This window comes from Chiloscyllium plagiosum, chromosome 26 (assembly GCF_004010195.1).
Source record: "Chiloscyllium plagiosum isolate BGI_BamShark_2017 chromosome 26, ASM401019v2, whole genome shotgun sequence".
NCBI lineage: Eukaryota > Metazoa > Chordata > Chondrichthyes > Orectolobiformes > Hemiscylliidae > Chiloscyllium > Chiloscyllium plagiosum.
This window is the reverse complement of record NC_057735.1, coordinates 5,889,621-5,900,628: the sequence shown is the minus strand read 5'-3', so window position 1 is coordinate 5,900,628 and position 11,008 is coordinate 5,889,621. Positions and strand designations below refer to the sequence as shown.

The following is an 11,008-nucleotide window of genomic DNA, read 5'->3' as shown; positions in this document are numbered from 1 at the left end:
AGAGATGTTAGGGGTAGGTTCTTTACTCAGCGAGTCGTGAGTTCATGGAATGCCCTGCCAGTAGCAGTGGTGGACTCTCCCTCATTATGGGCATTTAAGCGGGCATTGGATAGGCATATGGAGGATAGTGGGCTAGTGTAGGTTAGGTGGGCTTGGATCGGCGCAACATCGAGGGCCGAAGGGCCTGTACTGCGCTGTATTCTTCTATGTTCTATGTGGACACATTGGGCTGAACGGTCTCCTTCTGTGCTGTAAATATCTATGAGTCTCAGATATGTTTTAAAGTAATTCACAGGTTGCAGACGTCATTCACCAAGGCAGAATTTATCATCCATCCCTAATTGCCCAGACATTGGGCTGGTCATGCAGCCAGGTCCGACACTTGCATACCAAAGCAAATCTTCCACGGCGGACTGGAGAGTTCTCATGGCAGTCAAAGGAAATGTCACGAGTGCATTCTGAAGGCTTCACTACGGATTTCAGTGTGGACTGTTGAGTCCGAGGAGAAGCTTGCACAGGCTTGGTGCACCTGGTGCAAGTTGGTCTCCTTTGAAAGCAGGTGCTTAAATGCGTAGCAGAAGTAAACAGAAAATGCAAGCAATAAAAATCCCAAGCCAGCAATTTGCCCAAAATGCAATCATCCACGGTATCCTGTCATGTTTTGCAGAAAATTCCAGCCTTAATAGTGATATAGTTACACGCCCAAAAAACCAACAAACCACCATTTCACTCCCGAAATGGGCCATCTTTGAATTAAAGCACAAACAAAACATCACTTGTGATCCACCTAGACATTCAATAAATAGCACTGTGCAGTGGTACAGCTTGTCTCCAGCATTTTTGATCAATTAGCCACAGCTTGTTGATTTGTAAGGCAGTGAAGTCTTGAATGAGCTATCAACTTTATATGCTAACGCATCAAATGTAGCACAGCAGGTTTTTGTGCTAGCAATCAAGAATCTGAAGTCCTCGATTTAATGACAACTGCCTGAATTAATTACAAACCCCCCTCCATTCTGCATAACTAAATGGCCATAAAACAAACAACTACTCAGAGAGCTGTAGATTTCTCCTGCATTAATAGAAATATTTTAGAGTAATCACTTGTCCTCTGGAAGAGCAAGTTTGATTTCAGAAATATGTATCTCTTTGGAGGAGAACAAAATTCCTATTGACTGTATAATAAACAATATGATTGGAATTTCCTATTTGCCTCAGTCATTTCCTTAATGCTGAGTTAAACAAAGAAATCTGCTGGGAACAGATACTTTTGTGTGGAACACATCCTTGAGGGTCATCTGAAAAGGGAAGTGGGAATCAGAGTCTTTCACACTTCACAGAAAGATAGATTTACACATCAACTGCCTTTTACTCATGACTAGCAAGAACCAGTTACGTCATAAATATATTGGGATAAGGTAATAACAACGTTTTTTTTATGGCTCTTGACAAAATGTGAATGATTTTTACACATCACAAAATCCACTGAAGCATAGTACCACACAATATTGGAGAAAGGAGTGTTTAGCTTTCAAGTGTACATTTACGAGACATGGTAATTAAGATAAATAAGTTTGCCCATAACAAGCTGAAATCCTGCCATTCTTTTTGTGAGGGGTAAAATAAAATTTGTGGCCCCTACTTATCTGGGAAAGGAGAACTAAAATCTGTGCCACCTACTTGCAATACTTCAATCACCACATCTCTTGCTTCAAGTTCTCCTTCAAGGACACTGAAGAACATCAGCAATTCTGACTTGCTGAGATTTTCCAAATTCATGTTGGCTCTGGAAAACAAAACATTAATTATGATTATGGTCCTTTGCCTGGTTTTCTTTCCCCTTTATTTTTCTGATGCATAATTTGCAGAGCTCTTGTGTATTGAAGGTAGCATGACCTGAAGATAGCTCTGAATTGTAACTGAGTGAAATCACTATTAAACTTCTACTTCTATTCAGTTTATTAGTGAATAAAGTTGAATCACCAAACGTCACTACAGTCTGGCAGAGATTTACTTCTGCTGTCCAAAGAACACAACAAAACCTTCGGTATTTTCAGTTCACAAATTATAGTAATAAAATACATTTGTTCAATGCTACATTGGCAGCCATTGCATGTGGAAGGCTAAACTGATTCAGAAAGAACAAAGGCTCAATTACAAGATTAGCCCTTTGCTCTAAACAGAACAGAAAGATCTAATTCAGTCTAAAATTGTTAACAATCCAGTTTTAAGACCTCCAAACAGGCTTTGGAATGTCACTCAGTTAGGCTTCAAGAAGACTGGAATACAGACATTATTAAGCAGTGGACCAATGATAATTCTGGCTCTCCAAGACTTCAAAAAAAAGTCATGGTGTGATTTCTAAGATGCATTTTTTAGACAGTATTGATCGAAAAACAAATTCAATTGCTTAAAGGAACAGATTCAACATTCTCTAAAGAGCGATTGCAGATGAATCATAAAAGTTTTGAAGCCCAGTGTCTGATTAAATTACCATTACAAATGGTAATTTAATGGTATCTTCAGCTTTACAATCATTAGCCTGTAGTTTTAACATTAGTTGGCTAATATCATTTATTACTGCAAGTTAATGAATGGAATCCAGAATGAAAGTCTGGAAAAGAAACTCATTCTAAATGTGAAAAATGTAGAACTGGACATATTTGAACATGACATGTTTAGAGGGCTATGGAGATAAGGCTGGAGAATGTGACTGGATAGGTAGCTCTGTCGGGAGGCAGTACAGATACTGTGTGCCGAATAACCTCCTTCTGCACTGTAAAATTCTATGATTCTCCCAAATGTGCCAACTCATGCAGTATCAGCAGTCTCGAGCATCTTCAAGTGGCTTGTATTCCAACTTAGGCAGTCAGAACTGGGAGGTTATTTTACCTCTGGGATGAAAGGTAACAACGATATCAGTCCCAATATATTTATTGAAAATTCATTCATGGGATGTGGGCATTACTAGCAATACCAGCATTTATTACCTACTTGTAACTGTTCTAAAAAAGGTAATGGCAAACTGCTATCTTAAACAGTTGAAGTTCTGAAAGCGAAGTTGCCACAAGGTTTGGCGGTTCAAAGATTTTAACACAGCAGGTGATAATATGTAGTATTTTCAGAGATGACCACTTCTGGGACCTGGTAGTATTTGTCACCTCTACCAGGAGGTGATATGACTAAGTTATTTGAGGTGGGTCACTGCTATTAAACCTTCTTTGCTTTTGCTTTGAATCATAGAATTCTTAGTGTAGAAAGAGGCTATTTGGTCTGCCAAGTCTGCACCAACCTGTCTGACAGCATCCCACCCAGACCTAGCCCCCAAAACTATCCCTGTGACCCCACATTTACTACGACCGATCCACCTAGCCTTTACATCACTGGATACCATGGTGCAATTTAGCATGGCCAGTCCACCTGACCTGCGCACCTTTGGACTGTGGGAGGAAACTGCAGCACCTAGGGAAACCCAGGCAGATACAGGGTGAATGCCTGACAATCGCCAAAGGCTGGAATTAAACTCTGGTTTAGCTAATCCAGTCGTAGCAGATTCATTAACAGTATCTACAGAACAGCAGCATGCTTTTTATTCATTCATCACATATGACATTGCTGACTGAATCAGTAATTATTGCTCATCCCTCGTTGCCCTTGAGAAGTCAGTGGTGATCTCCCTATTTGAATGGTTACAGCCAATTTGGTGCAAATACCCCATAATACTGTTAGGGAGGGAGCTTCATGATTTTGACTCACTAACCCTGAAGGAACAGACATATTTTTCCAAGCATGGATGATAATGAAACGTAGTAGGTTTTAAAAAAAACATGTAAGAGGTTTAATAGCAGAACACATGGAAAACTGTGGCAGGACCAGACAGACTCAGCATGGATTTATGAAAGGGAAATCACGCTTGACAAATCTAATGGAATCCTTCGGAGCTGATCAAGGGAGCCAGTAGATGTGGTTTATTTGCATTTTCAGAAAACTTTTGAATAAACCCCACATAAAGGCATGTAACCTTAAAGCACATGGGATTAGGGGTAGTGTATTAAGACGGATAGAAAACTGGTTGGTAGAGAACAAAAAGTAGGAATTAAAAGGTCTCTCTCCGAAAGGCTGATAGTTTTGGTCTCTTTGTTGGAGGAAAAGCGCTCTTGCTATAAAGGAAGTACAGCAATAGTTTACTGGTCTGATTCCTGGAATGATGTATGAGGTTAGATTGAATAGCTTGGGCTTGTACTTATTGGAGTTCAGAAGAATGAGAACCAATCTTATTGAAACATAAATTCTTAAAGATATTTGACAGTGTAGATGCTAAGGAGTTAGTTTCCCTTGTGGGAGAGCCTAGGAGCAGAGGACTTGATCCCAGAGTAAGACATGCATGTGATAAAAATGTGGAGGATTTTTCTTCACCCAGAGTGGGTGGAGAATCTGTGAAATTATTTACTTCAGAGCTGTCAAGACATGGCCATTCCCTACAGACAAGACTGATTTTTAATCGATAAAGGAGTCAAAGGTTGAGGATAAGGCAAAGTGGAGTTAGGGATTATCAGATTAGTTATGATTTCACTGAACAGTACAGTGGATTTGATGGGCCAAAAGCCAACTTCTCCTCCTACATCATATGGTCAAGTCACTTATCAAGCAGGAAATGTCTCAAAGTATTAATAATTAAAATATTGAATATCAAGTTTATTCTTGTGTAAAATCCGAAGTACATTTATTCTTCCTGCATATATCAAGTTTCTTATTAAACAAGGGCACTTTCTTTTAAAAATCGATTTGGTGCTTTGTTCAATTCAGTTCAGATTATTCTGTCTGAACTCTCAATACAAACAAACCCTTCAGACTATCACAAAGTTGAAAACTTTCGAGTCATCTGCCAATCGAAAACTAAAAAGTATTTCATGGAGGTGTGCCTATTAGCCTTTCCTTTGGTTTTTACTTAAAACAGGAATAGGGATTGTGATGTGCAATTGCTCCACGCCACATTTGAAACTGCCTCATTTCTTGATCGTAGCATGCAATCGAGCACTAAACACATTATTGACTAGCTGCATGCTCGGCTGAGAGCCGAGGTCTAAAGGCCAGCATATAGGTCTCAAAGGCAAAATTCATACTTGCTGCAGGAATTCTGTGGAGTAATCTGTAGAAATGTTTCTGGGAAGAGAAAGTATAGCACTACAGCATTAGACAGAATGCAAGGTTCCCAGGTTCACTAATACTATATAGGCTTCAGCTCAGAAGATTGAAAATAAGAAAGAAGTCTGTTTCCACAAGGACTCTATGACACTCTGACCTGAAAAACCTCAGGACATTGAGGCCAATACAAGGATTGTGGCCTGAAGGACTGGGCTGCATCGGTTAAGATCAGTCAGTGTGTCTTAAAATGCCAACTCCTATTCGTCACTCAAACGGATCATCAGTCTGCAGTAAATTTGGATTAATGCCCAATAAGCTGAACCTCAACCTACTAATTAGCCTCGCACCCACAGATAAAGTAAAACACACCTCACCTGAAAGTTGCATGCCAATACATATAACTTGTGCTACTGGTGAAGAGGGGAGGAACAAAGTAGGTTCTTATCTTCTACATTTAAACGCACATTTAGCTCAGAATGTTTAAGAGAAGGCATTAACTGGAGAGTCAAAATGTGTGGCCCTGGAAAAGCATAGCAGGTCAGGCAGCATCCAAGGAGGAGAGTTGACGTTTCAGGCATAAGCCCTTCATCAGCCTTTCCAGCACCACAGTTTTCAACTCTGACTCTCTAGCATCTGCAGTCCTCAATTGATTAATCAAAATGTATAAAGCAGCAAGTTTGGTGCCATATCCACACTGTAAGGCTCACAGGTATTAATATTCTTTCAATCACCATATGCCATCCAGGCTGATCTGGAAGTTGACCAACAACCATTTACAGTACCTTCAGGTTTGTCAGTGCTACGTATTCCAATTTCACAGCCCCAGAGTCCCAAGTGCTTGGGCCAGTATGAAGATCATCTCTAAGAGGACAGAACTGTTTACTACTTAATAAAATGATAGGTCTTCCTACATCATGCATCCATTTATTCAAACATTATTCCATCTCAGTAGCCAAGTACAAGTAGTACAGCAGGGCACTGAATTAAGCTAACTGGCAAAAAAATAGTAAGGGAGATATTCAAAGAGATATTTTCACATAAATGGTCAAGATCTGAAATATGCTACCTAAGTGTGCAGTGGAGGTCTGCGAAAGTATGCCTGCATAGTTATTTCACCACAAATGAAATCAAAGTTATGCTTCTGTGGTTAACAGGAATCCTAATACTCAAGTTGTTCAAGCTGCTCAAACTAAAACTGGAGTCTACCCGACTATTTGGAAAATTGCCCAAATATATATCCTGTATGCAACTGGCAGCTAAACCTAACTAGGCCAGTTACTGCCCCAGGGTCAAGATTGTGTTGCTGGGAAAGCACTGCCTGATGAAGGGCTTATGTCCAAAACGTCGATTCTCCTGCTCCTCGGATGCTGCCTGACCTAACCTGCTGTGCTTTCCCAGCAAAACACTCTCGACTGATCTTCAGCATCTGCAGTCCTCACTTTCTCCCAATTACTGCCCCAGACTGATTAATAGTTTCTAATTCTCAGTAAAACTGATCATCACGTGTTATCAAACAGCATGTTTTTTGCAATAAATGTTCACTCATACACAGTTTGGGTTTCGCTAAGGTCACTCAGCTCCTGACCACTTTATAACTTGGGGTTGTTGAGATTGACTGCTCTTGACATCAAGCTTGCATTTGACTGGAATGTGGCAATAAGGAGCCATAGCAAAATTAGGCACTCTGGTTACAGCCATGCCTACTAGAAAAGGAGAGGCTGTGATTTTTGGGATCAGTCATCCCAGATCCATGGCATCCCTACAGGAATTCCTTAGGGGAATATCCTTAGACCAATCATCTTTAGTTGCTTCAATAACTTTTCCTCCATCATAAGGTGGGAAGTGGGGGAAATTCGCTGATGATTGCACAATATTCAGCACCAGTTGCAACTTGTCAGATACTGTTGCCATCCATCTCCAAACGAAGACAGACCTGGACAACATCCAGACTTGGTACTTCAATGGATTCCACAATGGTGTCAGCAAGTGTGGTGACTTCAACATTGGCAGGTCTGCCACAGGTCTAGAGGTGGTATCAGCAGCAGCACAGCAACGTTGGTGGGTCCAGCGCAGGTGGCATTGGTGAGTCCGGTTCAAGTCTCATGGTGACAGTGAGGACCATCTGAACATTTCTTTTCACTTCGGTTTTTAAAATTCTAACTATTGTATTTCTAATATATCACTGAAGAGGCCAACTCTGTACATTTGAGTACACTCGACAATAAAAAAAATTTAATCTAACCTAATATCAGCAAGTAGCACTCGTGCCACACAACTGCCAGGCAATGACCACTTTCAACAAGTTAGAATCTAACTGTTGTCCAATGACATTTGGTAGCATTATCACCACTGAGACGAGACCATCAATATCTTAACGGTTGCCACTGACCAGAAATTGAAATGCAGAAGCCATATAAATACTGCAGCTCCAACAGCAAGTCAGAAGAAAGGTATTGTGCAGTAAGTAATTCATGCCCCAACTCCCCAATATACTGTAGATTTCAGGTTTACATAAGTGTGGCACCTGAAGCAATGGCTTTGGATTGACAGGTACCAATCCTGGTTCGTCAGCATTACTTTATGCTAGAGTTCAAACGTCTTGGATCGATACCTCAATCCAGAAGCACGAGTAGTATTTTCTTTGCTGACACCACAGAGCAGAACTGCTGAAGGTGTAAGTTTTTAAATTAAATTTCAGAAATTTCATCATGATGGTTTAAATGGTTTTAAAATAAATTTTGTATTCCCTTTCATCTAGATTAATATTTGTACATGGTCAATCATTTGCTTGTTTGAATAGATTGTTGCATTGCATGGCACCACACTAAATATGAACAAGCAGCGATAGTGCATCATTCCATCCCTCGAGCCTGCCATTATGGTTAAGCTGATTGCATCCCCCAATGCAAATTCCTCCCTTCCTGTGATAACCTTTTGCATCTTCTGTTTATCAAGAATCCATTCCCCTCTACTTCAAGGTTTTCAAATACTCTGCTTCTACGAACCATTTCAGGAAAATAATTTGAAAGACTCCAGATCTGAGAAAAATAATAACAATTTATTTTTTAAATGGGCAATTCTTCAGGAGCTCATTCATGATAATCCAATCATTTCTTATCCTATTAAACTCCAATGGATGGAAGCCTAGCCTGTTTACCATTTCTCACAAGACAACTGCCATCTCTGGCTTTAGTATGCTAAAACTTTTCTTACAACTTACTTAGTACCTCTTCTTTGGTGATTTTAATTGTTCTGGGTTCCTCCCTGCATATATACTATATGTGTACATAGCTCTTCTGGGATATTACTAGTGTCCTCTATAGTGAAGACTGATGCAAAACCGCTGTTGATTTCTACTGCCACCTTTGTAATTCCCTTTCTTCTCCAAACTCACTTTCCATAGGACTAATGATTTTGTTTAAACTTTCTAAAAAAATCCTTTTAAGTCATAGGACCAAGAATAGGTCATTCAGCTCCTCAAGACTTCTGTTTTTCAATGAAATCATGGCTGATCTGTGGTGTAAATCCACATACCTGCCTTTATCCCTTAAATTTTTATTAAGCAAAGTTATTATCTATCTCAGATTTAAAATTACAACTGATCTAGCATTGCTATCATTTGTGGAAAACACCTTGAAGCCTCTACCACACTTAGTATGTAGAAACGCATCCTAACATCTCTTCTGAATGGTCAGACCTGAATTTTAAGACTATGCCTCCTTGTGTCTTTTCTTGTTAATATCTTAAAGACTTCAATCAGATCAGCCCCCTAACCTAAAGTCGACTTTAAAAAAAGAGCCTAACTTATATAGACTTTCCTCATAACTTAACCCATAAAGTCCAACTGTCATTCTTGTAAATCTACTCTTACTATTTGCTTTTATATTTCTGGCTAGATTTCTTTCACACTCAAATTTATCAGTTTTTTTTTAAACATTCTTTGTTGGTTTGATTTTTTAAAAATTAGCAGAGTTTTACATTGAAAAACAGTATGTACCTTTCATATACATGGTTGTTGTCAACTCTCCATCTAAACTGATGGCCCAAACCTCTCAGAACTGAACATCAGGCCTTTATCTCGTAACTACTAGAAATATTTCCAAGTTTACAGCAGCTGCGTGGATAAACTTAATGCTTTTTTTCAGTTATGTAATTTTTTAAAATATATTTTGGCTAAACTCTAAATTTTACCTGCAAGTATCCATATGTTTTCCGAAACAGCATGGCTGCTTAAAACGCCTGGAAATGTTTGAACTATGCAATTGATAGACATCTCAGAGCAAGTAGGACTTACTAGCATGGAGACAAGGACACTACCACTGCACCACAAGAGTCCCCCATGACCAATTCTCTGCTCTTTTTGCCTTTCATCACTAAATACAAATCTTTTAAACTAGGTGTGAGGAACTTCATTAATTCATCACAGAGACCACTGGTAAACAATGAAACCTCTGGTTGCAATTAACGCAAATAAATTTGAAATTAACTAAGTTTAAACCTAGCTCTAAATCTAGATTAAAACTCTCCAATGGATAACCTGGAAGTACTTCACTTTGGATATGCATTTCCTGATTTTAAGAGGAGTTAGCTCAGTAACCAGGTCAGTGGGGAGGGGAAGCAAAAAACACTGGTCTGATAGTAGCAAAGCAACAGGTACAAATCTAACAAATAACCTCTGCTTAACAGGAAATCATTCGTTTTGGAATGTGTGCCATTAAATTGGTTGAATCTAGAATTAGACAACATAGAAAGAGAATATTCAGCACATCACACAAGTTAAGACCCACCCAATTAGTCAGAGCCCCTCAACCTCCACTCATCCTGCACACTTCAAGATGCAAAGACTGTTTTCCCAATCTCAGTAGGTCCAGTGAAGAAAAGTCAGATTTTGAAATCAGAATATTTTGAATTAGAATGTAAGTAGTAAGAGCAGGCATAGACAATTCAACCCCTCGAGACTGCTCCATCATTTGATGCTGAAAATGTGTTGCTGGAAAAGCGCAGGTCAGGCAGCATCCAAGGAGCAGGAAAATCGACGTTTCGGGCATAAGCCCTTCTTCAGAAAGAATTCAGCTCTGATCTCCAGCATCTGCAGTCCTCACTTTCTCCATCATTTGATGACCTGTTTCATCTTTGCCTCTACTCAACTTTCCTGCACACTCTCCATTACCATTTAATCCATTACTAATTCAAAACTTGTCTGTCTCCTTCTTAAATTTACTCAATGTCCCAGCATTCACCGCACACTGGGGCAGTGAATTCCACAGATTCATGAGCCTTTGAGAATTTCTCATTTTTAAAATCTACCACCCCTTATCCAAAAGCTAGGGGACCTCTCATTCTAGAATTAATGCAGCACAGAGGATTCTGGGTGCAAGATGGAGGACAGGAAAAATTTCTGGCTGCAAGAGCTGCTCCTTTTTTTGAGGTATTTTTAGGTGTTGGAGGTGATTTCCTCGAATTCCAGGAGCAGCAATTACTGATTTATATGCTGTTGGATTGTTTTGGAACTTTGGAAAAAAAGTCAAAACAACAGCAGTTTAAAAGGGAGAAGAGCAGACAAAGGAAGCACATGGTGAGGACAATGCAGGAGAGAGAGAGAGAGAGAAAACCTGCACAGTTACCGCCTTTGCAGTTTGAATTAGTGTATCGCTGGACATCAGAGTGCATCTGGGAAAATTAACAAACAGTGAAATTCACAACTAATCTTGGAGGAACTGTTGGGCAAAGTTCATAGCACAGAATCAGATAAGTTAATTGTTGTTTTAAGTCTGTCCAATAGAAAGGCTGCAGTAGTAGGTACAGTGGATTCTTTCTTGATTATATGTTTTTGGGGATAAGTCTCTTGATTAAACTTAAAATA

General features: G+C 39.5%; 1 protein-coding gene across 3 annotated transcripts in view; it reads right to left on the bottom strand.

Moving 5' to 3' along the window:
* The window catches only part of cttnbp2nlb (CTTNBP2 N-terminal like b), a 130,315-nt gene that overhangs the window by 96,593 nt on the left and 22,714 nt on the right, over positions 1-11,008 (bottom strand). For all 3 annotated transcript variants that reach the window (XR_006315474.1, XM_043716376.1, XM_043716377.1), the window contains exon 2: positions 1,681-1,786. Coding sequence is in view for 2 of the 3 variants with exons in the window: in XM_043716376.1 (XP_043572311.1) it covers positions 1,681-1,779 (99 nt within the window). In the remaining variant the exon portion in view is untranslated. The remainder of the gene's footprint in view (positions 1-1,680; positions 1,787-11,008) is intronic.